Source organism: Ciona intestinalis, unplaced genomic scaffold (genome assembly GCF_000224145.3).
Source record: "Ciona intestinalis unplaced genomic scaffold, KH HT001163.1, whole genome shotgun sequence".
NCBI classification, from domain to species: domain Eukaryota; kingdom Metazoa; phylum Chordata; class Ascidiacea; order Phlebobranchia; family Cionidae; genus Ciona; species Ciona intestinalis.
The window spans coordinates 1-27,317 of NW_004191484.1; the positions used below are offsets into that span (position 1 = coordinate 1).

At 37.3% G+C, this 27,317-nt stretch overlaps 4 protein-coding genes across 7 annotated transcripts; 3 read left to right on the forward strand and 1 right to left on the reverse strand.

Annotated features, from left to right (window-relative positions):
* Positions 1-269: 269 nt before the first annotated feature.
* LOC100185489 lies at positions 270-5,598 on the reverse strand. Its single transcript, XM_002121929.3, has 9 exons — positions 5,398-5,598; positions 4,908-5,024; positions 4,553-4,637; positions 3,891-4,098; positions 3,621-3,691; positions 3,063-3,184; positions 1,576-1,766; positions 1,016-1,199; positions 270-619 (listed from the first exon to the last, which is right to left on the reverse strand). Exons 1-9 carry the CDS (start codon positions 5,465-5,467, stop codon positions 432-434), a joined length of 1,236 nt encoding a protein of 411 aa, XP_002121965.2. The 5' UTR covers positions 5,468-5,598; the 3' UTR covers positions 270-431.
* LOC100183125 lies at positions 2,341-18,045 on the forward strand. Of its 2 annotated transcripts, none has more exons than XM_002121990.4 (14): positions 2,341-2,483; positions 2,993-3,101; positions 9,721-9,903; positions 10,402-10,520; positions 10,698-10,811; positions 11,716-11,821; positions 13,367-13,562; positions 14,331-14,401; positions 14,602-14,726; positions 14,979-15,169; positions 15,456-15,666; positions 15,734-15,874; positions 16,626-16,764; positions 17,448-18,045. In XM_002121990.4, exons 4-14 carry the CDS (start codon positions 10,430-10,432, stop codon positions 17,656-17,658), a joined length of 1,596 nt encoding a protein of 531 aa, XP_002122026.2. In that variant the 5' UTR covers positions 2,341-2,483; positions 2,993-3,101; positions 9,721-9,903; positions 10,402-10,429; the 3' UTR covers positions 17,659-18,045. The 2 variants fall into 2 exon arrangements, with proteins under 2 accessions (XP_002122026.2, XP_026696053.1); XM_026840252.1 differs by having other exon boundaries at positions 9,721-9,860.
* Positions 18,046-18,306: 261 nt separating this feature from the next.
* Positions 18,307-24,884, forward strand: LOC100175302 (CDK5 regulatory subunit-associated protein 1). The gene is made up of 12 exons (XM_002127606.5): positions 18,307-19,025; positions 19,418-19,550; positions 19,821-19,902; positions 20,218-20,349; positions 20,666-20,786; positions 21,532-21,637; positions 22,057-22,187; positions 22,567-22,664; positions 23,089-23,275; positions 23,562-23,711; positions 24,083-24,223; positions 24,580-24,884. Exons 1-12 carry the CDS (start codon positions 18,567-18,569, stop codon positions 24,694-24,696), a joined length of 1,857 nt encoding a protein of 618 aa, XP_002127642.1. The 5' UTR covers positions 18,307-18,566; the 3' UTR covers positions 24,697-24,884.
* Positions 24,885-25,564: 680 nt separating this feature from the next.
* Positions 25,565-26,921, forward strand: LOC113475698 (filaggrin-2-like). Of its 3 annotated transcripts, XM_026840253.1 has the most exons (3): positions 25,667-25,671; positions 26,123-26,578; positions 26,612-26,921. In XM_026840253.1, the coding sequence occupies exons 2-3, from the start codon at positions 26,133-26,135 to the stop codon at positions 26,769-26,771; spliced, it is 606 nt and encodes a 201-aa protein (XP_026696054.1). In that variant the 5' UTR covers positions 25,667-25,671; positions 26,123-26,132; the 3' UTR covers positions 26,772-26,921. The 3 variants fall into 3 exon arrangements, with proteins under 3 accessions (XP_026696056.1, XP_026696054.1, XP_026696055.1); XM_026840255.1 differs by having other exon boundaries at positions 25,565-25,671; positions 26,123-26,921; XM_026840254.1 differs by lacking the exon at positions 25,667-25,671 and adding an exon at positions 25,718-25,907 and having other exon boundaries at positions 26,217-26,921.
* The last annotated feature ends 396 nt before the right edge of the window (positions 26,922-27,317 follow it).

Sequence of the window (27,317 nt, forward strand, 5' to 3'; positions counted from 1 at the left end):
AGTGGTTATGTTATAGTATGGCAGTTGTGTGTGCAAATATAGGATACAATGTGCTTACTGTGCTTTTGGCTACTAACTTCTAATTCGATGTTTATAAGCCATATACCGTGTATGTCTTTAAATTATTCGCATTTGTAAGTATAGATTTGCATTTGTGTCTTTAAATGTTCGTAGTATGTATATTCGTAAATGTCCTGGTATGTTTAGGTATTTTATTAGAATGAATGTTAACTTGTAGTTTGCGAAGCTGCTATTGTAGTTTGCAAAGAATTAGAAACAATTAGAATTTGGATTTCAAGAACGCAATCGTAATTGTAGCATATTTTCAGCATTGTGAGTTATCAATTTTGTGGTAATGGGCCAACTCTGGCCGAAATACTAGGTCCCATGGCGTGTCACGCTGTAGCATCTCACTCAAAAGGCACGGCGCCTTACTTTTTCATATGTGTAATACATATACAGTAATAAAGGCTTAGTAGGGGTTTACCTGATCCGTTATTGAGTCCATTCCCCTCAAACCCTAAAGTACAATTGCAAGTCGCACTCTGATTGGTTGAACTTGATAAACACGTAGCATTTACGTCACAAATGTTCCACTCCGGTGAACACACGTCGACTTCTAAAGTTTCCAAAAAAATATGTTTAAAAATAAAAGCGGAATAGTGTCTAATGGAAAATCATGCGTTTTATTATAACGTGACGCAGTAGTGGCCAGAGCGCTAGCTTTAAGACCAGAGGGTATGGGCTCGAGGCTCTACGTTGCCACCGTTGTAGGACAAAAAACGACACCCCTCAAAGTTTCACACGTGGAAACTCGTAAGCGGGCACGAGTAGGATAAAACAGAACACCCGTGTTATAACGACAATCGCAAGCAAGGATAAATAAGTTACATACATGGTAACTCGTAAGCGGGCGTATGAAACAAAACACCAGTGTTATAACGACTGTTGTTGAAATAATAACTTTACGAAATAATCAAACAAGTTACATTCACTCATATTCAGTAGTATTTACCTGGTGTGAAGCTTGTAGTTGCAATACAGTGTGGGTTTGTACACACAGAGCTGCTGTACTGCGGTTCAACTCTAACCTTGTATACTTCCCCAAGTATAAGGCCGGTAACGTTCACCGTATACGTTAATGTGCTGTTGTCGTCGCATGAAGAACCGTTTCTTACGACGTTGAATTCAGCGATATCCTGATGGAATGAAAAAGTTAGAGTAATAGGCCAACTCTGGTCTATATCCCAGGTCTCCCAGTGTCTTACAGTAGTGGCACAGGTCCTCACCCTTATAGAATAGAACCATGCCTTGGATGCCTATGTAAATGTAATTAAACTGGGGTAACGATGGTTTAATTTACCAATAAAGTTTTACTTTGGTCGGTTTTATCCATAGCGTTTTTTAACGAATGTCGTTTTGCAGAACGCAATTTCAATTTCGTAAAAAAACGAAAGAATTTTAACTTAAATTCTAACTTGGCATTTCAAAATGCTACTACACGGCTCATTTCCATTGTATGCGTATCCGTAATGCGAATTCGAGGCATATCCTGTTGTTTGTAACGTTAAATACCGTTTTGTTTGGTTGCTGCAACATCGAATTAGCTGGAAACACAAATATCTCGATCCCCAATAAATTTTGCTGCGTCACAGGCGGTCTCCATGATATTTCGACACTCAGGTTTATGACGTCACCATGGAGTATTGTTGGTGTGAATCGACCCACTGTGACGTCACGGGGAACGCGCTGCGCGATTCCAGCGCCTGTAATCAGCAAAAACGAGAATTAGTTACAGCGGCACACTGTACTTTACCGTGGTATACTGCATAGTATAGTACTAGTATAGTATACTGTATAGTACCAATATACTATGTAGTCCATGGTACTACAGTTAGCAGTACAGTACAGGCATAGGTTATAAGTATATAGTAGATTGGGGTTAAGGTAATCCATGTTTCAGTCTCTTGTATCGCCCCATTTGGTAGTAAACAAAGAATATTTACAGAACTATATAACCGTTTCCTCACGGCTCCGGTTTTGCAAATTTGTCAATTTAGAGTAATGAGATATGATATAATAGGGTGGGGAAAGGTGGAACACCTTTAGCACAAATATTTAGATATCCTGATCGCAATTAACAACGGTCTGTGGCGGTTGTGAGGATACAGTTTTGTAATTCCTTTTTGAAAAACATGCGCAAAATGTTGACTACCAAATGGGACGAGAAAATAAAACGAAAAGGTCTTTCCCTACCCTACTATATATAGACGAGACTAAATCTTTACATTCACTTAAACTAACTTGTTGTATATCATGTTACATTATCGTATTGCTACATGTCTAAATTTTAATAAACTTTACAAATGCACGGAACCGTAGAATGGGAAGACTCTCACTTCAAATTTAGCGTGACCGTAACTGACAACATGTTCATATATGAGTGAATCCAGACTTGAAATTGACATACTATGGGAACACAGGTAAGACAGATAACTTTTTAATTAAATACTCAGTATTGCTACAACAGGTGTTTTGTGGGCGGGGAAATTCGGGATTTTATAAAATATGACCTTTATTGGGAACGAGTGTAACTTATTCATCCTCACGTGGTGGGTAACGACAGTAATTATAACACGGGTGTTTTTTTTCATTAACTTAATGCCCGCCTACAAGTTACCACATGTGTAACTTTGTGGGTGCAAACTACCTCGTATTTAACTTTGTGGGCGATTATACGAACTGTTTTTCATACATTGTATATAAAATTTCATAATTTTGACATTTCATTTTTAAGAAATGGCCCACCATTGTAAAAGAGACACTGTCGCCAAAAAACCTATTTACCGCAATCTTAAAGATAGTAATTATAACACAGGTGTTCTGTGTTAATCACCTAATGCCAGCTTACGAGTTTGAACGTATGTAACTTTATTGGTAAATTTTAACTGTTTTTTATATAGCCTTGTATAATTGACAATTTATTTTCAAGAAATGGGTCACCATTGTAAAAATCGACACATTGGCCTCGAAAACCTGTTCCCCAATCTTATGCAACTTACCGCAACAAAGTTCTTCCCCTTGTATCTGCGATAATTCTGGTAAGTCTCGACGCACAAGTTCAACACATTGTGTGATTGCTTCTATATCGGTAAGGCCTGTAAATCTGAATGCCACTGATTCTCTGTTAAAATATAACGTTAGTGAGCTACCTGTTTTTTAACCCAATACCTTTTTGTTTTTCCTCTGACTGTAAAGAATATGGAACAGAATCGTAATAGCAAAAAATAATCATTATATAAATATACTAAAAGACAATGGTGGGGTAATGGGCCAACTCTGGCCTAAATTCCAGGTCCTAGGCGTGCCTCACTGTAGGACCTCACCCATATAGAATAGAATGAGCATATACAATGTTGGGGTAATGGGCCAACTCTGGCCTAAATTCTAGGTCCCATGGCGTGCCTCACTGTAGGACCTCACCCATATAGAATAGAAAGACATTTCTTTCATGAGCGCTCAGAGCACTGCGTCACCGGCTTTGTATTTATATATTTATCGTTAAAACATATGAACGAATTGAGTAAAATTGATATTATTTTTTCAATCTAATTACTAACCTGTGATAGGGTAAAAGAGAGAACTTGTAACTTTTCATGAATTCGACTTTGAACGTTAGGCTTCGAGTAGCCTGTAATATACATTAAATAAGATGGATACCGTTAGCACACAATATCCCATATTTTCTGATTGTGTTTTTAACAATTAACGAAGTTTTTTATAGTCGTGAGAATACGGTTATATATTTCTAAAAATATTCTTTGTTTACTACCAAATGAGACGATACAAGAGAATGAAAACATATCCCATCTTACATATTAAATACTTACCGAACTCGCGGATATGAAATTCCTGTTCAATACGAACTGCCTGATCCCAGTACAACGACTTGTAAGTTCGTTTAATGTCAATGCACATGTACTAATATTGCATAAGCACTCCACGACACCAGTGCTTACGTTGCGCGTGACGCATGACGCATGGGGATGCGCAACGCACGCAGAGTCGTTCACGCTTCTCACCCACGCGGCCGTCTTTCTATAAGATGAAAAAGGTAAACAATAACAACAACAAAATGTAGACTTGCTGAAGGAAACACCCACTAAGTTACACGTAGGCTGACACAAGATGTATGAAACAGAACATCCGCATGTTATAACGACTGTCGTTGCCCCGCCATGCGAGGATAAATAAACCTTCTTTTATTTACTAAAACACGTGACATTTTACACGATCAGTGTTAACTAAAATAACATTAAAACAGGCACAACTATTAATATAGCAGGGTGGAGGAAGATGGGACACTTTTTCATTCTATTTTCTCGTCCCATTTGGTATTAAACAAAGAACATTCAAAGAGCTATAAAACCGTATTCTCACGACTTCCATAGACCGTTGTTAAGTGTTTTTAAACATGATAAAAAAGCATGGATATTATGTGCTAAAGGTGTCCCGTCTTACCCCATAGTACTTTTACTTAAATTAACCATACCGCGGATTACAATGCTGGTACGGAGGTAGCGAAGATAGGAACGTATTTTCTCCCATATGGAACAGATAGCCGTCCAACTCCAAACCTATAACGTTAACAATTAAGAAAACCCTTGCAATAATATGAATGGATGGAACTTATTTTTCGTACGCAGTCATTATAACACACGTTTTTTTATAACGGGTTACCAGTCGCAATAATAAAAAGTATAATATCGGTTCTAATTTCCTAAGTCTGGTCTTTTTTCTTTATAAAGTCGAATTAATGAAAACTATATAATATATGTTCTTTAGTTTAATCTAGCTATTTTTAATACTTGTGTAAATTTACCAAAACTGAAACGCTTGAAACTTACCGCTCGGTATAGTAGCGTTCCATTGGACAGTGACAAGTAAATCTAATTCATTTGTTGTTTTGTCGAATGTCACTTTGTTGCTGGTTGTTACGATCTCGCTTACGGTATTTAATAGTGCTGTAAATGAATGTTAAAGTTGTGAGTTTATTAATTTGACTTGTTTATAATATAGTAGGGTGGGGAAAGATGGATACAGTTATAACATAGTGTCCCATTTTTCTTAATCATGTTTTTAACAATTAACAACGCTCTTTAGAGTCGTGCGAATATCTGTAAGAGTCGTGCGAAATCTGTAAATCGTGCGAAATCTGTAAAGAGTCGTGCGAATATCTGTAAATATGCCAAATATGGGCAAGGAAAAAAAATGAAAACTGTAAATCGTTCAAGGGCTTATAAAAGTAAAACAGTTAACAACGCTCCATTGGAGCCGTGAGGATACGGTTACTCATTTATATAAATATAAATAATATATATATCGACATATACTCACCGTTTCTGCACCGTTGTGAATGTACTTGAACCACGAAGCAGAATATCGTCATGTAATACTTTCCAAGCATTTTGGGTGAAATTCTTGCAATCTAACGATTTAACCTGTATGTGCTTGGTTATTTCAACTCGAAACGGTTGATTTCAAGCCCTTGTATTTAAGCTATACTTTCTTACGAAACGATATATCTATAATATATCTATAAACTCGAAACGATATATCTATAAGTTATTGAGTAATACTTTTTCCTATAAAAGGCAAAACCATAATTTAAATATATAGCTATACTACACCCGGAACTTAAACCGAAATTAAGCAAAATAGGTCAGCCTTTGTTGTTAATCTTATAATTGTCTCTTACCTAAATTTCTAAATTATATAAATAACACTGTTTTCCTGTGAAAGAAACTAGCAAAACCCGAAACCAATCAAAAAAATAATTCCTGTCATTAATCTACGTCTTTGAAACTGACACGTTTGTATCTTAACATCCATGGCAATAATCGAGCAGTTACTCATACCCGTGTAAAGATCTTCACAAAAACAGCACTGTTCGAAAACTTCTATTACTTTCATTGCCACTCATGTGTGTAGGGATAGGCTATGACCCGACACAAAAACGGACTTTTTGGTTAAACTATGAAACTGGCACTGAATGCCCGAAACTGGGCCCTGGTTTTGAAAAGATCAGAAGATTTTCGGTTTTAAATAGGGTTATTAATGCTCTGTTTTTCTGGAAACATAGGTTTTGGTTTTGTTAGGTTTTTGAGCAACGTATGTATATACAATGTTTACGTTACAGTTCGTTTCACCGAATTTAGATTCAACAGTCTGTTTTGTTTTGACGTTCGATTTTGCGGCGTTATTCTACCTTACAAAATTTTGCTGACTTTGGGTTGAAGAATATAGACGTATGCCTGATTTTGTTTTTATCTCCATGTAGTACCACTCTGTGTGTTTTGTAATGAGCCGGCCACTGCCTTAATCCCTGGATGTTGGGGTAATGGGCCAATTCTGGCTTACATTTTATGTCTCCTAAGCGTACGTGTCTTGTCGTAGGACCTCACCCATATAGAATTAAATATATAGCTTTTTTTTATTTAAAATAGTTGCCGAAATCAGATATTCGTTTAAACGAAAATGGGTGGGAAAGATGGGACGCCTTTTTATTCTATTTTCTCGTCCAATTTGGTATCAACAAAAAACATTCAAACAATCAAAAAATCGTATCCCGCGACTTCCATAGACCGTTGTTAATTGTTTAAAACACGATCAGGATGTTTGGATATTATGTGCTAAAGGTGTCCCATCTTTCCCCACAGTAATATATATGCAAACCAAAAATGTCATTGTGTATACATGTAAATAGTTAATCGTTGCCATTTCTCATGTTTTAAAACGTATGGAACGCAGTGCTTATATAAACAACATATCTAGAAACCACTGACTTGTTTTGGTACATTGTGCCAAAAATGTAATTAAAACTAATGAGAAAGGCATATAACAATGAAGAGGTATTGTTTCGTAATAAAAGCCATAAATAGCGTCATAAACCGCATCCAGTAATGCGATTTGATTGATGGATTGGAAAACCGGATAAAACTGGTCTAATCTGGTTTAAATGGCATATTTTAATTTTTTGTCATTTTTTTGTTGTTTCTGTATTTTGCACAATATTATATTTCGATCCCATCTTACCCCACAATATTATAAATCTCCCAAACAAAATAGTTTGGATACCTAAACCTTAAAAGCGTGTGTTATTTCTGTTTTATTTACTTCAAAAGCCCACGAGTTTCGTTCATCGTCTCGTTGATTCTACACGATTCGAATCTTAACTATATTAACCTTTCGTACTTTACGTCATTGCATCACGTGGGAAGCAAAATATTTGCCCTCTGGCGCCGTCTCGGGGCTAAATTTAGATCCCCTTTTAGCGCATGTCACTTACGTGCGGTCTGCAATGTTTTGTAACTTGGTGAATTTTAGAGACGAATATTTTATGAAACGAAACCGTGTCACAACAATTAACCGTCGTTGGGCTGTCAATTCTCATTAAGTAATGCGTGATTACCTATGTACTAGAAACACACGCGCAGTTTATGTTGAGTATTGAAACGTTTTACACAGTTACCGCCCTATGCTGTCGTTGAGTCGTTATTTCCAATCTTTTTGTGAATTTCAGCATTTTTAGTTATTTACAACACAAAAGAATATATTAATTTAAATGATTAAGTTTTATACACTAAGTAAAAAGTTTGGCAGCGCGCATGGAGTATTTTAACGTTTCAAATGCATATATGTCATTGAAACGCATCAGTAGTCACAAGTGCATTAGGACGCCGCATATATGCATCTGAAGAATTCTTAAATGCATAAGATGAGATATACACACGAGATATACGCGCTACCAGGAAAAACTCAAGTTCCGTCGTATCTCTTCACGCCTACGTTAAACAACACAAACAACGATGGGGTTAAAAGCGGGCGATTTTACGCGCTATATTTGCCCGCTATTTCTGCAAAACTGTACGCAGAGTTCGTTCAGGTGATGCATTACGTATAGTACTGTGCAATTTCCAAATAACCCATAATTTTTTACCCGTTACGTACTGTGGGGTGAGATGGCTAGGACATTTCCTATTTCACAGCAGTCTATATTTTTCAGTTTTTTTTTAAATTTAAATTCATAATTTTAATTTCTTCAGAAAAATTCAGAAAATCAGAAAAATTAAAAAAATGAAAAAGATATAATTAACAGTAAAACGATAGTGTTTAAAACACACTACCGGTAAAAATATACTTCAGAATGAGTGCAAATAAAATCGTGGCTGCTAAACGTATGCTACGATTTAACCCATAAGTCACCGGTGTACCTGTTTGGCCGTAGCCATGTTATGACACATTAAGAAAGACACGGTCAGCGCACAAAACGCAAGTCCAAAACTTTGTTCTAAGAATTCGGGAAAAATCGTTCACGTTTGCGGCATGCTTTGTTCTCTCTTCCCGCCAAATCTTTTAGAACTCTCGGTCTTTATTTGTACCGTTTCGCAGAAGTATATCTCGGTTAATAACATGCCAATCTCAGTTATGACGAGATAGCATCTCGTTTTTGAGCGATTATCATAAATTCGACAGTGAGCGTCAGAAAATGTTCTTATTTCGAACGACTCGACACGAACTTTTGGAACGTGACTTAAAATCGACGGAGAATTGTCATCGCAAGGCAGGAACGGTTCACGGAATCGTGACTTATAGCTCGTTCTAGCCTAAAACCATTGTTTAAACGCGCGGGTATTTGGTGGAATAAAGTCCACACCGGAATTTAGACTTGTGGTTTACAAAATATGGCGTGTTGACAAAATATGAATGCAGATGATCGGAATATAAGCGAAACGCTGCAAAATACGTGATTGCATTTGTACATTACAATTGCATACCGTATTCTTGCATTTGGTGGTATAGTTCTGTGGGGTAAGATGGATACCGTTATAAGCACATATAGTGTCCCATATTTCCTAATCGTGTTTCATCATTTAACAGCGTTCTTTGTCGACAGTTTAACAGCGTTCTAATTCGAACGCTGTAGTTTTAAGGATACGGTTTTATATCTCTGTAAAAATTCTTTGTTTTCTACCAAATGGGACGATAAAGAGAATGAAAACATAAACCACAATTATCCTAGCCCAACTTACATTACATTCATTGAACACATATGATAATATCATTACATTGCATACGCATGGTAAAAAATAACAAAGAAATATACGCAATATAATTATAGGCGGTTTAATGTTTGCCAAACAAATTTATCTTCAAGTGCTTAATGTCGTCATTTTTCAATCTAAATTATCTTACGTTCAGTTTTTCTTGATTAAATTTTGGACACTTGCAATTAAGGTTCAATTGTCACAAAACACACTTATAATTAACTTTAATTGCTCGTTACGCAAAAAGTGGATAAATGGTACACGTGTGTACACTTTGTATGATATTGTTTCAGAAAAATTATTTTTTAAACCCGTTTTAATTCATATTTTAGGATTTTTGTTATTAAATTCCTGCAATATTTTTTTAATTCTCAATTTTTCGGCGTTTTAAAAATGTTCGTAATTTTTATTTATAAGTTCTAAAAATTTTTTAGTTTGCATATGTTAATTTTTTTGGGCGATTAAAGAATTTAAAAAAAATTGTTATTTGCCAAATTCCTGCATAAAATTTGGTTTTAAATGCGATTGTTTACAATTTTCATCACGAAATAATATAGATAAGCTCGCTAAGGGTCAACAGAAGTCAAAAGTTGCTAAATTTGCTTTTTTGCAGAAACGACTTTTCCAAACGTGACACACTATGTATGGTTGAGTCATAAAGTTCATTGTTTCGTCACGATCACCGGACAATGGAGATAATCCTGACGCTTCCTTCAGCTTAGACATACGAGAAGTTGAAGAAAAAATGCGTCTGTAATATAACTAACTGTGCGGGGATACAGTAGCCAGTTTGAACGTAACTTTATAGTATATAGTATTAACTTCAGCTTTTGTGCTTTTCGTATTTTTAAGGAGTATTTTTAAGTTAAAAACAGGAATTGCGCGGCACAAATGCATATCTCCATGCACAACTAACGTTGCTTGGGTAGAGTAGTTATAGTTTATACGTAACTAAACACAACAACCTATGATATAATAATAATAATATATAACTCTTGCCTGTTTGTCGGTGACTGTTACTTAGCATTGAGTTTCAGTTTCCGTATAAAAATTGTGTTTCTGTATATGTAATACGACCTTAGCGTTTTAAATAGTGTAGCATTCGATCGTTCGTTTTGTAATCTTAGGTTTTAGGTATAGTCTGCACTCGTTTTTTAGCCAGTTTGTACGGTAACTTTATACTTTAGCATTGAGTTTTAAATTGCATATATATATATATAAAAAAAAAACTGGGTTTCTCAAAAGGGATACCGAGCTTTTGAAAATTTGTTTGATTATTTATTTGATTTTGCAGGAACTTGATTCGATTTGTAATTTACAAAATGTTTTTGAAATTGATTATTTTTGTGATCTTGTCGTTTTCCGAACCTTCAACTTCGTTCTTTTTCGGAAGACTTCGGATTTGCAATCACCGTAAGCCTATAACTACAGTATAAATATCAAATTGTGGATTGCTGTGGCATAATGTTTGCGTTTTTAGTACTAAAATCGGTATCGAACATGACAAGTTTCATTTTGCCAATTCTAAAGACTAAAATTTATTTTATTTTTTTTTTTTATTTTTTTCACAAAATTTAAATATTTTCACAGAACTTTTGAACCGTGTTGAAATCGTGAACATTTCTCATTCATATGATTCTTATGTCGTGAACAACTCCATTAAACTCACGATGAACGTATCATGGGAAGCCGTCGTTCCAGAAGGTATAAGTTTCATAGTTTTTATTTTCGTTTTCTATACTTTTTATGTTTTATGTTTTCCTTTTTTAATTAAAAATGCGTTTTTTTCCAACTGTTTTCATTTCCGTGAGTTGTTTTGTTTTTGGAAATTGCGTTTTGTGTCATTTGACGTTTTCACCCACCATTTTGTGACGGCTTGTTAGAAATGCAAACAGTTTTAATTATCCTCTAATATAAACCTTATCGCGTTTTGTTTTGTTAAAAACCACAATCGGTATTTTCACGTTTATTCATGAAACCCATAATCACCAATTATATGTAAATTATCGGTCCGAGTAAAACGCAACCGTAGTAAAACGTGTAGCAACTTAAATATAAATCGTGTAAGAATGTTAAAATTTCCAAATTTTGGGATTTTTATTTCTGACTCCCCTAAATGCAAATTACTTGGTAATTGGTTTTATCTTGCAACTTAAAATGCTTAGATAATTAAGTTTGATATAAAAGTAAGTTGGGGTAAGATGGTCCAAGTTTTCATTCTCGTTCCTCGTCTCATTAAGTAGCAAACAAAGAATATTTAAAGATTTATTTACCCGTGTCCTCACGACTCCAAAAGAGCATTGATAATTGTTTCAAAGATTAACGGTATCCATCTTACCCCACAGTAATTTATTCTAACGATATCCATCTTACCCCACAGTATTACAGCATATGCTAACGTTACCCATCTTACCCCACAGTAATTTATTTTAACGTTACCCATCTTACCCCACAGACCACAGTATTACAGTATTTGCTAACGTTACCCATCTTACCCCACGGTATTACAGTATATGCTAACGGTATCCATCTTACCCCACAGTAATTTATTCTAACGGTACCATCTTACCCCACAGTAATTATATTTAAATATTGTCTACATTTCTAGGTTTGGAATTGGACGGGTTTTTAGTTTCAGTGCATAAGTTGGTTTATTCAAACCTTTACTTCGAAGATTCAGATGTTTTGAAACCAATCAACTACTGTTTGAATAGGTGTGTATATAAATATAGCCCATGTAATTACTTTAATTCTTTTATTTTGAATAACAGACTAAACGATGCCATTTTAGGCGTAATATATATCTTATGTTATACAATTGGTTTGGTTTGATTGTTTTGAATATAGGTGTGTATGTATATATATATCGTTAGTAACAAAATCTTAAACGCTATGCTTAAAATATAGACGTATTAAAAGTTAAATCAGGTAGTGTTTGGTATAAAAGAAAGCTAATAACCAATTTGCGAATTCTATTCTTTCGTAAAAATTCCTCACCTGTATAAATATACCTAAAGGTGGCTGTACACAGTTATCCGGCATGCGAATTCATTTGTGAAGTCGTATGCAAACCCATTACCAAGTTCCGCATACGGCAGCGAAATCCGAATTCCGGATACTGTGTACAGCCACCTTAACGGGTTGCAATCTCTAAATATCATAGTAGGTCATACCTTGTAAAATATGCAACAAATTACAGTGTAAAACCAGAATCGGAATTTATTCGATACGTTTGCGGTTTGCCCCAGCCTATAAACTAACCTTAAACCAGATGCGTAATTTTTCGTAAGGTATATTTCAAACTCAAAAATGGCAAACATGAACCAAAATTACAGTTTTAAATCCGGATCGGAATTCGTTTTTTGGCAGATTTTAAAACCAGGAATTTAAACCAAACATATACGCGTTGTTTCACGCGTGTAAACCGCACGACAGTTAGTTACAATTTGTGGCGACGCGGCAGCGCACGATATCAAATCAAAACGTGACTTGAACTAGCGATTTTACAGAAACTGCCACTTCCTATTCAGTAATGAACGTGCTCCGCCATTTTTGCTACAAGTACTTTACAAAGCTATCTATTATGTAACAGGTTTTCTTATGACGTGAAACAAAATTGTCGAATAATTGCTTGTCACGCCCACTTTTGTAAATGCCAGTGTAAATAGTATCCTGTAGATCTTACCGATTTAGCAACGTTTTGCTTTAATTGTACGGAATTGTAGAGACACTCGACGTAATAATACGGCATCTATTTAGCGGTGGCCAAAAAGTACAGAAAAAAAGAATGAAATTTTGATTTAATTTAGGTGTAATGGTTTTAACTACCGGATTTAGGATTTGAACTCTGTAACCCTTTGTCCCGAATTTAAATTGGAAAATTATTCAGAACAGTTAAGGCCTATTATATAATGTGGTGTAAGATGGATACCGCGTTAGCTCATAATATCCGATATTTTTGTTCGTGTTTTTAACAAATAACAACGCTATTTAAGAGTCGTGAGGAAATGGTTATATAATTCTGTAAATATACCAAATTTGGGCAGGAAAATAGAATGAAAACTGTAAATCACCCGAGAATCGAGTTTTAAAATCGTGTTTTTCAACAATTAACAACGTTCTTTTAGAGCCGTGAGGATATGGTTATCCAATTATATAAATAATAACTTTCATTATGTCCAAATGATATCCATCTTACCCCACTGTACCAAAAATACATTTAGCAGAAGTTTGCAAAACAATACCTTATTATTTTTTAGAACCGATCAATTTTGGGTGAAACCTGCCGCTAACGAAAGCTGTCCAGAAGTGCCTACGTCATGCATGACGTCATCAGGGAGCTACTGCCCTTGTACCAGCGGTTCAAGCTTGTTGTATAACGGAGGCAACGCTACGTGTAGGGGTATATCGCATATACTGGAACGAGATCCCGGAAAATATGTATCAGTTACAGCGGTAAGATACGTTCGTAATTTTTCGGATTTTTTCGGATTTGCGAATTTATATGAACTCGTAAAAGCTGGCACGAGCCGTGTGAATCAGAACAACTGTGTTATAACAAATCTAGTTGCCCCGCCGCTCGAGGGTATGATTGCGTGGTAACTCGTAAGCAGGCACGAGGTCTATGAAACAGAATCTCCGTGTGATAACGACTGGCATTGCCCGCCACGCGAGGTTAAATAAGTTGCAATTATTATTTCTTAGCGTGGGTGTACACTTGTTCTTGCGTGGGTGTATAATGTATGTTTAGACACCTGTGTTACATTGTGTATTACGTATATACGGTGCATTGACGTAGTATGTGGCTGATGTATAAGAAGACACCCATGTTATAACTTAACAGTGAGCATGAGGTGTATAAATACACCATGTGTGTCTGGTGTATAAGAAGACGCCCATGTTATAACTTGACAGTGAACATGAGGTGTATGAATACACCATGTATGTCTGGTGTATAAGAAGACGCCCACGTTATAACTTAACAGTCAGCATTAGGTGTATAAATACACCATGTGTGGCTGATGTATAAGCAGACACCCATGTTTTAACTCAACAGTGAGCATGAGGTGTATAAATACACCATGTGTGGCTGATGTATAAGCAGACACCCATGTTATAACTTAACAATGAGCATGAATACCCATTAACATAATTAAACACCGCAATACATTTGCTTACATATAACAGTTCCTAAATATAGACGAATCTTTTTCCCATGTTCAGGAGACAAGAAGTTTACAATACGAAGCAACATTTCATCAAAACTACGGCTTCACCATCATTCCATATTACAGGTAAATGACGTCACTAATTACGTCATTTTATTACATCATTAATGCGGGGTTATTCAAATTGTCAGCCATATATTAAAGTAACTCAAAAGCGGGCATGAGGTGTATGGAACAGACCATCCGTGTTATAACAACTGTCCTTGCCCCGCCATGCGAGGATAAATAAGTTACATTGAAAACATTCATCCATTTATTCATTTTAGACACTACGCATCACGTGACCGCTCTGTTGACGTATCACATATGCTCACTGCAGCAAACGACTGCATCGGAACTCTTCGGAATAGTTCGGATTTCACCGAATCCGAAGCTACACAAACGTGCTGTGGTGAGTCAGCTGGTAAAACTAATATCATAGAATATATTCGCTTTGATAAAATCTATTTTTATATATAGTCATGGGTGTAAAACAAAGTTACTTTGCTAAATTTTTTTTTATAATGTATAGCGAGTTGAATTTATCGCGAATATTTAGGTGTCGATCATAGACATTAAAAAAAAGAAAAATTTGTTTATAACAATTTAAATTTATAAGTCTTACACAATTTATTACTTATTCAATTCAATAATTTTTCCACAGATAGCAACATAGAAAACATATTACCACGCAATTTAACCGTGAGAACTTTACTTCCGGACTTCTCACGTGACTATGTGAACGTAACAGTCACGTGGTTACCCCCTGTCAGCCAATCAGGACTCGTGGGTTTCCACGTGTTTGTGTTCGAACAATGGTCGAGGTTAAACGTCATAAAGAGAGCTTATGCTACGGTAAATATACATTAACTCGCTATACATTATTAAGAAAGAAAAAAACGAAAAATTCTAAGTTACATACGTGGTAACTCGTAAGTGAGCACTAGGTGTATGAAACAGAACATTCGTGTTATAACAACTGTCGTTGCCCGGCCATGGCAAGATAAATAAGTTGCATGCGTGGTAACTCGTATACTAGGTGTATGAAACAGAACACCCGTGCTGTATCAACTATCGTTTTTCGGCACGTAAATATTAAAGTTGTGCTATTCAGTTAAATCTTATCCTGGTTATCTTTCAGCGAGCAAAACCAGTTCCGTTAGACGGCGCCACAGAGCTTGCGGCATGTGACGTCACTACCACCGCATACGAAACAACTTTGTATAATTTGGTTCCTGGGCAATCTTACACGGTCAAAGTAATTTCTAACTATAGTGTGGAAGAAAATGACAGATATGGCTGTTGGGGATGGACGGGACCATGCAGCAACGAACTTGTTTTTACTTTATCTGGTAAATATTTGGGTTATTTTGTTTGTTTTTTTGACTGGAAAAAATGTAACTTATTTATCTTTTCCAGATGTCAACCCTTGTGACAACCATTGGGACTTGTGTCATCCAAATGCCACTTGTCACGCCACGGATCCAACAGGAGTTGTAACGTTAAATGCAACTTGTTCATGTAACAGTGGCTTCGAGGGTGAAGGGCGCAGCACTAATGGTGAGATTGGTTTAATTTAAAGGCTGTTTGAAATAAGTTTCTATGCCGTATATAGTATGTAAAAAAAACACCCGTGTTATAGCGACTGTCGTTGCTAAAGGATAAATTAAACACATACGTGGTAACTCGTAAGCGGGCACGAGGTGTTTAGAACAGAACACCTGTGTTATATCGACTGTCGTTGCCCCGCCACGCTAGAATAATAAAGTTACATTTATTTATTTATTGATTTTTTCATTAAAGTTGTGCTTAAAGTCTGTTTTGAATAGAATCGTCATACATGGTATTCAAGACACACCGTGTTAAAATTTTGCAGCAAAGCAAAACTTAATTAAAACTAATTCCAATGCGGTAATTAAGAGTACACGCATTAAATGACCAAGACGGGAAATGTCATCCTAACTGGTACATCCGCTGTAATGAACGTTAAAAGGCAAATCGTTAAAAAGCTATATCGTTAAAGGGTGATGACGAACCGTTATATGTTTGTTATGGCTTCTATGAATTAATGAATGTAACTTAATTATCTTTGCGTAATGGGATAACGACAGTCGTTATGCAACACGGGTGTTCTGTTTCATACACGTTTATTGTTCACGCTCAGGCTACCCTTATAAGACCACTGGCAAATTGCGTTAAGTGTCTTGCCCAAGGACACATACGCCCACAATGGTAGCAGCGTCAAATCTCGACCGGTATTCTATTATAAGCTACATAATAACAACAATTCTATGTTTGTTTTTACTTGTAGATTCGAACGGTTGTTTAGATATCGATCATTGCAAAACTACGTCATCGGATAAATGTGAAACACCGTCTCTTTGTGTTGATGAACCAGCACCGTTAGTGGGCGTAAAGTGCTCTTGTCCACTGGGACACTTTGGAGACGGGTAAGATTTATTTATCTAAGCAACGTCTTCCAAAAACAACATTTAAAAAAAAAAAAGTTTTGAAAAAATACCGAACAAATAAGTGGCTTAAGGTGGCTGTACACAGTATCCGGCATGCGAAATCGTATGCAAACCCATTACCGAGTTCCGCATGCGGCAGCGAAATCCGGACAAAACAGACAAAATGGACGAATTCCGGATACTGAGTACAGCCACCGTTACGCATTTTCTTTAATTAACAGTTGGCACATAAAGCCATCGCATTAAAATAGTAGATTGGAGGAAGGTGATTCATTATATACCCATATCCTCATGACCCTAAACGAGGGTTGTTAATTGTAAAACACGGTTATGTAATATGGGACATTATGTGTTAACGGTATCCATCTTACAGTACAGTACTGTATATATAGTAGGGTGGGGGAAGATGAGACACCTTTAGCACATAATATCCAAATATCCTTATAAACAAGTGTTATAAACAATTAGTCACGGTCTATGAGAGTCGTGAGGAAACGGTTTTATAATTCTCTAAATGTTCTTTGTTTTTTACTAAATATGACGAGAAAATAGAGCGAAAAGATGTCTCATCTTCCCCCACCCTACTATATATCAACTTGTGCCGACTCAATTATTTAAAACGCGGGTGTTTTACATTTCTTACAAAAAATATTTCTTTGCAGGTTAAAAGATGGTTCAGGTTGTATGAATGCACAACATTTATCGTTAAAGATTGCCCTGCCATTAGCAGCCCTTGTGCTTATACTGATAATAGTTATGTTTGTCATTACTAAGCGACGGAGTTTGTGCAAACGGGAGTCAAAGTTTTCGCATTTAGAGTCTTCTCAAAACTCTATTAAAAGCGAGACGCCGAGTGCAGAAGAAAAGAAATAAAAAGTCGTTAGACGGCGCTAGAGAGACGTCGTTAAACCTTTGTAAATGGCCAACGAAAGATGAACGAATGAATTAAAACCGTGGCGAGACAATTTCGTAATAACACGTGTTTTGCTTCATATACCTCATGTACGCTTACAAGTTGCTACATATGTAACTTTGGACCATTGGTTTTATCCCGAAGTTGGAAAAACCGTATGCGACTGCAATTACGTTTGGAAAACTCTCTTTGTTATTTCAGTTTTATTTATTTTTCGTTGAGTTTTTTGCTTGTACTTTCTGTCTGCGTCGTTATTTTATCAAGTTTTATCATTCTTTAATTGCAATTTGTCATAATATCGTTCGGTGCGATAAATTATGTTTTGTATTACAATAATTTCACTATAATTTCGCTTAAGTCAGTTACGTATCGGTGGTAGCCTATATTAAACTAAGTTTCAGTCGGAACCACGCCGTTCCAGAAGCTGGGCATTTATTTTAAGTTTACTGGAACGGCGTTCAGGTAGTTACAAGTCCTTGGCGAATTATTGCATTGGAGAAATAATCGTCCTTTTAAAAGAGCATTTATCACTTTTTTATTTCCATCAGTAAACTCGTTTAAGAGAAGTTTCAATCTATGTTAATTTAAGTAAAATACCAATAAAACACAATAATACATGAAAAGTCAAAATGGGTACCCTAAAAAAACGACAGGCTTGTACTGTATAAGGGGAATCACCGTCATAACATGCTGGCTATTTTTCGATTTGTTTTGTATTTGTTCGTTAAGCATATTTCATGATATTTGGGCACAAATGTACTTAAATTGTTTTTTTAGACTGAAATGTGTTAGGTATTTCTGGTTATACGAGCAAAGTGTGACTCGACTTATAAAGCGTTAATACGTAACGAAAACTCTTGTCTATATTATGACCTTGAAAATAAAGACTTTTTCGATATTTCGCAAGCATGCTGCCTGCGGAAAAACACAACGACGAGCATTTTCAACTTTAGTACGAAGCAATTTAGACGGCAAGACGTCATCATTTTGTTGCATACGTGGAAAACATATTACACAAACTGAATGCAGCATTTCAAGTAATAGTTTGCGGTTTTGGACAAGGACATTTTCTTCAGGAGCTAAAAAAGTTGATCTATCGCATGTGCCCGATATAAAAGACTTCATAAAATCCTCCCAACCAAGAATAGAGCATGTTAACCTAGATGAAGCCCCCCCATATCTTGAAAATGCTGTTTATGCCACACCACCAAATGGTAAAACAGTTTACTTCGAAATGTATGGATGCCAAATGAATGTGAATGATGGGGAATATGCTTGGGCAATTTTGAAAAAGGCGGGTTATAAGAAGACAACAGATATTAATACGGTAAGTCCGACTCGGTTTTCTGCTCTGGTTTTGAAAATGTTTGTGTTAAGTTTCTATTTTTGACTTTTCGTGTATTATTTATGGTCACTAGTGAAGAATCTTCCGCGACGTAACAGATTAGGCTGGTGGAAAGTGTTAGAGGTTGGTAGTTACGAGTTGGGGCTTAGCAGATATTGCAGGGTGAAAGAGTCTTCACTATCACTTATTCATTTTGCTTAATATGCTTTTTTTCCAAGATCAAATGCATAATTATCAAAAGATAGTAAATTGTATGAAATCCTATATAGGACCATTATTTACTATATTTTTGGCACTAACTTATGACTAATGTCAAATGAATTTTGTAAATATGTTTAGTATATACTGTTATAACAACATAGTATCTTACTCAGGCAGATGTCATAATGTTGGTAACGTGTTCCATTCGGGAAAAAGCAGAAGACAAAATATGGAACAGATTAAAACAACTGAAAACACATAAGCAAAACTACCATACACCTGGATATCCTAAAATTGGAATTCTAGGTATTTGGTGTAGTATGAGAGTACCTTAATATCAATTTAATATTTTGAAAAAAAGGGGCATTTGTTGTTATCTTTTTTTATGAATTTGTTGTGTTTAAAAATATAATGTAACTTTATGGTAGTTTATTTCTAACATTTGAAATTACTAGTGAGTATTGGGCGCGTTAAAGTAGGATTGCTATGCAGTGTTTTCATAAATTGCCACTGGACGAGCCTGGTTTTAAACCTTCAACCCTTTACTCACAGTTATTAGTTGTGTTTATACCACAGGTTGTATGGCGGAAAGGTTAAAAAAGAAAATAGTAGAAAAGGAAAAAGCTGTTGATATTGTTGCTGGGCCGGATGCATACAGGTGAAAAACCTTGTTCAATTTTGTTCCGAGCTGTTTTTAGCACAGGCAACTTTAAAAGAAATGGGGAGCCATATTTTTTTGCACTTCATGCCCAACTAAAATTACCATACATCGATACATGTAACCTAATAGGTAATAGTAATAGGTAAAAGTTTTGTTTTTAATGTATGGCTGACAATTCGGAACACCTATTAGTGACCACGAAGTTGGGAAATTGCTGTTAAGTGTCTTGCCCAAGGACATATATGCCCACCAATGTATTTATAATTTCACAACTTTCGTGATATTTTCCACTCAAACTTATATATTATCCAGAGATCTCCCTCGCTTACTAGAACAAGCCACCACAGACTCAACGACAGCCATCAACACCATGTTGTCCGTAGATGAAACTTACGCCGATATTATGCCTGTCAGGTTTGACCAGGACTCAAAAACTGCTTTCGTGTAAGTGCTATGTTATGTACAATAAGTGTTTTAGTAGGTATTCCGAGAGTCCTCACATTTATAAATCTTTGTTAAAACGCAGTTACACTCATAGTTGTCAAACATGGGGAACCTCATTGATTAATGTGGTGATTGCAATATACTTTGGCTCTGCTTGTTTATTTAGACACCTAACAACAGGGTAAAGTCTGTTTTGCGGCATAGAGTGCTAAATCAAATAATGTCGCCCCTGTTTCTAAAGTTTAGGTGACATGGCCCTAGCGTTGCCGTTACATCTACGCCAGCATATTAAGTAACAAAATATTTTTACCTCCAGTTCTATAATGCGTGGATGTGACAACATGTGCAGCTACTGTATCGTCCCCTTCACCAGGGGTCGTGAGAGAAGCAGACCGGTTACTTCTATACTGGAAGAAATAAGAATTCTATCAGATCAGGTGAATGAATGCAACTTACTTTATCTTGCATGGCCGGAAAACGATAGTCATTATAACACGGTCATGCACTCCGTGCCAGCTTAGGAGTCACCATGTATGCTACTTTGTGGGTGATTTTTTTTTGGGGGGGAGAGATTTTTTTATTTTTTTCATGAATGGCTGATAATTTGGACAACCCATTAGTGACCACTGGGTTGAAGCAATTGCCGTTAGGTGTCTTGCCCAAGACACAAACGCTCACAATGGTAGCAGCGTCGAGCCTTAAACCCATTACCTATTGGTTACAAGGCGCACTAACCACTATACCATGGCGCCGGTGGTATAGGTATGTGGTCGTATAAGATGTTTTTATACTCCCAATGTTTATCTAATTAAATTAAGCACAAACGTGTGTGTTATGCTGGTAGTTTTTTACATGTTTATTTAGAGTACTGCCGATGTGTGTCTAATACAACACTATTAAGTGTCTGTGATATATGTTAATATTATAGAAGCTTATATATACTCATTGGTGGTTACATAAGACTAAGAAGTTCTGCTGATTACTTTTACTGTTATAAATGTTGTTTAAATTTCATTGACTAACTTTTCTGTGGTGAATTTATTATAATGTTAAATTGCTATTCTGAGTTTGGAAATACTGTCCAAAAGTGAGTCAGAAATTGACAAAATGAAATAGAAGTAGTGAAGTACCACTAATAACCGTATGTATATATGTTATATTCATCCTTCTATTCTTACACAGGGCATTAAACAAGTGAATTTATTGGGACAGAATGTGAATAGTTACCGCGATTTATCAGAAACTCAACATTCTGCTGTTGATGCGATTGCTGGGAATATGAGTCGTGGTAAGTTATGGTTTTTGTGAAACTTTCGCTGATTAAAGAAATTAATTATTAAATGGATGTAACTTGTATATCCTCGCTTGGTGGCCAATGACAGTCCTTATAACAGGGGTGTTTTGTTTCATACAATTCGTACCCGCTTACAAGTTATCACATAATAATAAATGGAACTTATTTCTGGTTGTTTTGTTTCATACACATTGCTTACAAGTTACCACGTACGCAATATGCACAGTTTCGAATAACTTTTATAAAATTACACATTTGATTGACAGGTTTAAAATAATATACTTTTGATTGACAGGTTTAAAATAATATACTTTTGATTGACAGGTTCAAAGTAATATAAATTTGATTGACAGGTTTTAAAACAATCTACATTTGATTGACAGGTTTCAAAACAATCTACATTTGATTGACAGGTTTCAAAACAATCTACAAACCCAAACATGGTGGATTACGATTCGCTGACTTACTTGACAGAGTATCGCAAGTTGATCCCGAGATGAGAATTCGATTTATTTCTCCGCATCCAAAAGATTTTCCTGATGAGGTTTCATATTTCTATGTTTATTTTATCTTATTTTTATAACTTGGTTGTAGAAGTAACATAACAATCTAAAACGTGCTTTCTTTTTACTCAAAATATATAACTTTCAGACCTTTAAAATATCAATTTAGTTTTATAAATTCATATATCTATGTTTGTTTATATCTTTTTATAACATGCGAAACTGAAAAATTGTCAAAAAACTTTAAATAGTATAAATATATTTTTTGAAATATGTAATGTTTTGAATCTGTAATTTTCTGTGTTGCGCCCATAAGTTACCACAGTGTCGTGTTTAATGTAGTGGATCAATGGCCTTAATCCAAGATATCCAACCAGTACCTCACACATAAGAGAACTGACCTATAGTAACCTATTACAGGTGCTGCAAATCATATCGGAAAGGGAGAACATTTGCAAACAAATTCACCTACCTGCACAAAGTGGAAGTTCCAATGTGTTAAACTTAATGAGAAGAGGGTAAGATTTTATAATGGTTTCAACTTAAACAAAATGTTTAGACATGGATAAACATTTTTATCTAAATTTCTGGTCCCACAGCAATGCATGCCATGGGACCTGCGATGTAGGCCAGAGTTGACTCATTACCCCAACACTGTATGTGCTTTGTGTGTTTTGTTATAACTGGAATAAAGTTCACACAACTTCACAATAAGCATGAGGGGTATAAAAAGACACTCATGTTATAACTCGACAGTGAGCATGAGGTGTATGAATACACCATGTGTGTCCGGTGTATAAGAAGACACCCATGTTATAACTCGACAGTGAGCATGAGGTGTATGAATACACCATGTGTGTCCGGTGTATAAGAATCCTAATATTCTAACCCTACAAAGCACATAAGAATCACCCCCCCTTCCCCCCCCCCCTTCCACCACAGACACACAAGGGAAGATTATTTAAACCTTGTTGACCGGATACGTACTCTTATACCTAATGTCGTGCTTTCTACGGATATAATATCAGGGTTTTGTGGAGAGACCGACAGCGACCATGAGGACACTTTATCATTGATGAGTTTGGTCAAATACGAATATGCTTTCTTGTTTAAGTACAGCATAAGACAGGTTTGCGTTGGAAGTTTTGTTGTGATAGTTTTGGGGTTTGCTGTGTTATAGGTTACTTATTGTGTAATTGTCATTTTTTAATTAGAAAATGATTCTAATTGCTGTCTAATTACACAGGAGGTGTATGGATAGTGAATACACTGTGTGTCTGGTGTATAACTTGAAAGTGTAAGAAAACACCCATTTTATAACTTAACAGCGAACACGAGGTGTAAAAACGCACCATGTGTGTAAAAATATCTACAAATAACATATATTAACCGATACAGCATTGTTTATTGAACAGAAAACGCACGCCTACCACAAGATGAATGATGACGTTCCCGAAGAAATTAAATCCCAACGTTTGCAAGAAGTTATCAAGGTATACCAGGATGTCTTACCTACTGTGCATCAAAAGACTGTGGGAAAAACTTTGCTTGTTTTGGTTGAAAAGGTAACTCTTTCTGTGTATTGTATTATATACCTTAATATATAACATACATGGGATAGCTTATGCTCACTGTCAAGTTATTTCATGGGTACTTTGCTTACATTTCTTAGGTCAAGGTATGCTCTTATAAATAGATTGCCACTACTACGGTTTTAGGGTAATGGGCCAACTGTGGCCCAAATCCCATGTCCCATGCAAGCCTCACTGTAGGACCTCACCCATATAGAATAGAATATGCATATACACTGTTGGGGTAATAGGCCAACTCTGGCATAAATCCCAGGTCTTTTGCCTCTCTGTGTGTAGGACCTCACGCATATAGAATAGTCTACACTTTATAATCACTAAAACCTAAATAAACTACTTTTCTAAAGGACAAAACCAAGGTACCCAACACCTTACAAGGCCGAACTGATGGGAATGTAAAAGTTTTTATTCCTAATTATGACGTGGCATCAAGTGTGACATCACAAAGCACAAAGACAATCTGCACTGGAGACTATATAGCTGTGAAGGTATGTGTTTGGGGGATCTTTTTTTAGTAATAGTAGGTTGGGGTAAGATAAGACAATGTTTTATTCTATTTTCCCGTCCCATTTGGTAGTAACAAGGAAAATTCAAGGGATTATAAAACTGTATCCCCACGACTTCCATAGACTTTTGTTTAAGACTTTTGTTTGTTTAAGACATCAGAATATTTGGATATTATGTGCTTTTTTAAAGTTTTTGTTAAAATAATCGTTTTATGCAGTTTATTTGTATATTTTGAGCCGTTTCCTCAATGCATGATTGGCGCATGTAGGTAGCGGCACGCCTGCAGTCGAGTTATTATTTCAAGTTTCAACAACAAATCTTCCTTTGTTATTTCCAGGTCACAAGTTACAAGCCCAACAGTTACAGGGGGATTCCCCTATACCATTCCTCTGTTCGTTCTTTCCGCATGGACGAGCAGAAGCGAAGAAGTGAAAACATCAAATCAGCAGCGTAAACAAGTTCAAACAAAAAAAAATTAATTGTTTACCATTAAAAAAACGTAAATTTCATTCAACTTTTGAATCCAGAATGAAAATGTAATAATGTTATTTTGTAAGTTGTCATTTGTATTCTCATGATGTTTCTGTTATTCGTGTACCGTTGTGTGTTTATAAGTCAACTAAATAGTTTTACTTTACATAATTTATTTATCTCTTCAATGCAGTAGCGAGTAACAGGTTAAAACGACAAAGAGAAGAGGAGAAATCAGTAACAAAACGACAGCATTATATTTCTAAGTTAACGGGCGTCGCGTTCTTCAAATAAACTAAATTGAAATGATTGAACGTTAAAAATGAATAAGTTAGTTATCCTGACATAATAGGGCGAAGATGGTCGTTAAAGTTTTTGTTTTATACACTTCGGGCCCACTATTTTTACTCGCATTCTGGCGCTAGAGATACGTAATGCACGATATCGATCTCGAAGAAGGGAAATTATAACACTACCGTAATAGCTGCTATAAGAACAGTTCGTGTCGATCCATATGGGTGGCTTGCACGGCTGCAGTTACTACTGTGAGAAGGTATAGGCGCTGGGCGCGCAGCAGGTCGATCCACGAGGATGGCTTGCACGGCTTTCGGTTGGTACTATGAAAAGGTATGGATACTGTGCGCGTCGCAGGTCGATCCACGGGGGTGGCTTGCACAGCTTTCAGTTACTGCTGTAGGAGGGTCGTTTCAGCTGGCAAAGGGTGCGCTGAGCAGAAAATAATGCTGTTCGTTTGCGCTGCCAATTGCAGATTTGGTCGTATCGAGTGGTTTCGTCGAATACTAGTTGCAAGTCGATCTCGCGGTGGTTAACAGGGAATAAGAGGTGGCATAGGCGCAGTGGGCGTCGGAAGTCGGTCCACGGGGTCGGCTTGCACAGCTTTTGAATACTACTGTAAGTGGTTACAGGCTCATGTTAGTGGGCCAAGCGAACGATCAAGGTGCAGGCTCATGGTTTCGGCTGGCAAAGCGTGCGCTGAGCAGAATTATTGCTGTTCGTTTGCGTTACTACTTTGAGAGGTGGTGTTGGCGCAGTGTGCGTCGCGAGTCGATCCATGGGGGTGGCTTGCACAGCTTTCGGTTCTTAATATGTGAGTTATGTTTCAGCTAAAAAAGAGTGCGCTGAGAAGAATTATTGCTGTTCGTTGGCGCTACTACTTTGAGAGGTGGTGCTTGCAGAACTTTCGAATACTACTGTGAGTAGTGAAAGGCTCATGGCAGTGGGCCAAGCGGACAAACAAGGTGCGGGTTCATGGTAGTGGGCCAAGCGAATGGACAAGGTACAGCCTCATGGCAGTGGGCCAAGAACGAATAAGGTGCAGGCTCATGGCAGTGGGCTAAGCGAATGGACAAGGGGCAGGCTCATGGCAGTGGGCCAGGCGAAAGGACAAGGTGCAAGCTCATGGGAGTGGGCCAAGCGAACGGACAAGGTGCAGGCTCATGGCAGTGGGCTAAGCGAACGGACAAGGTGCAGGCTCATGGCAGTGGGCCAAGCGGACGGACAAGGAGCAGGCTCATGGCAGTGGGCCAAGCGAACGGACAAGGTGCAGGCTCATGGCAGTGGGCCAAGCGAATGGACAAGGGGCAGGCTCATGGCAGTGGGCCAGGCGAAAGGACAAGGTGCAAGCTCATGGCAGTGGGCCAAGCGAACGGACAAGGTGCAGGCTCATGGCAGTGGGCTAAGCGAACGGACAAGGTGCAGGCTCATGGCAGTGGGCCAAGCGGACGGACAAGGAGCAGGCTCATGGAAGTGGGCCAAGCGAACGGACAAGATGCAGGCTCATGGCAGTGGGCCAAGCGGACGGTGAAGGTGCAGCCTCATGGCAGTGGGCCAAGTGGACGATCAAGGTGCAGGCTCATGGAAGTAAGCGAACGGACAAGGTGCAGGCTCATGGCAGTGGGCCAAGCGGACGCACAAGGAGCAGGCTCATGGGAGCGGGCCAATCGAACGTACGAGGTGCAGGCTCATGGCAGTGGGCCCAGCGAACGGACAAGATGCAGGCTCATGGCAGTGGGCCAAGCGAACGGCTCTTTTTTTTAAATTGCCTTTTTTGCTCTTTTTTTAGCTTTAAAAGCAATTTTTGCTGTTATTCTAAAAAAGTTACCGCTACCCCGTGCTGCTACCCCTACTTTCCTTTTCCTTTTTTTTGTTAAAAAAATGCCTTTTTTGCTCTTTTTTTTAACTTTTGTAATTTTTTGTTTGTTTTTTTTTTGCTTTTTTTTAATTTGTTTTTTTTTAATTTGTTGTTTTTTGCTGTTATTCTGGTGGATGCTGTTGTACCAGAAAAATACCCCTACCTGCTGGTACCCCTACCCTGCTGCTACCCCTACCCTGCTGCTACCCCTACCCTACTGCTACCCCTACCCTGCTGGTACCCTTACCCTACCCTGCCCCTACCCTGCCTGTACCCTGACTGTACCCCTACCCTGCTGGCACCCCTGCTGCTACCCTGCTGCTGCTACCCTGCTGGTACCCCTACCCTGCTGGTACCCCTACCCTGCCCTGCCTGTACCCTGCTGGTACCCTTACCCTACCCTGACCCTACCCTGCCTGTACCCCTACCCTGCTGGCACCCCTGCTGCTACC

What these genes read in the sequence shown, in the direction of transcription:
- LOC100185489 (XM_002121929.3), bottom strand. Translation starts at nt 5,467, where the DNA reads ATGCTTGGAAAGTATTACATGACGATATTCTGCTTCGTGGTTCAAGTA. An exon ending in TCTCTTTTACCCTATCACAG is followed by an intron (nt 3,185 to 3,620) that starts GTTAGTAATTAG and finishes ATATTTTAACAG; the next exon opens with AGAATCAGTGGCATTCAGAT. An exon ending in AACTACAAGCTTCACACCAG is followed by an intron (nt 620 to 1,015) that starts GTAAATACTACT and finishes TGGAAACTTTAG; the next exon opens with AAGTCGACGTGTGTTCACCG.
- LOC100183125 (XM_026840252.1), top strand. An exon ending in AATATGTATCAGTTACAGCG is followed by an intron (nt 13,563 to 14,330) that starts GTAAGATACGTT and finishes TCCCATGTTCAG; the next exon opens with GAGACAAGAAGTTTACAATA. An exon ending in TGAAGGGCGCAGCACTAATG is followed by an intron (nt 15,875 to 16,625) that starts GTGAGATTGGTT and finishes TTTTACTTGTAG; the next exon opens with ATTCGAACGGTTGTTTAGAT.
- LOC100175302 (XM_002127606.5), top strand. Translation starts at nt 18,567, where the DNA reads ATGACCTTGAAAATAAAGACTTTTTCGATATTTCGCAAGCATGCTGCC. An exon ending in CAAAAGATTTTCCTGATGAG is followed by an intron (nt 22,188 to 22,566) that starts GTTTCATATTTC and finishes AACCTATTACAG; the next exon opens with GTGCTGCAAATCATATCGGA. An exon ending in GAGACTATATAGCTGTGAAG is followed by an intron (nt 24,224 to 24,579) that starts GTATGTGTTTGG and finishes TGTTATTTCCAG; the next exon opens with GTCACAAGTTACAAGCCCAA.
- LOC113475698 (XM_026840255.1), top strand. Translation starts at nt 26,133, where the DNA reads ATGGGAGTGGGCCAAGCGAACGGACAAGGTGCAGGCTCATGGCAGTGG.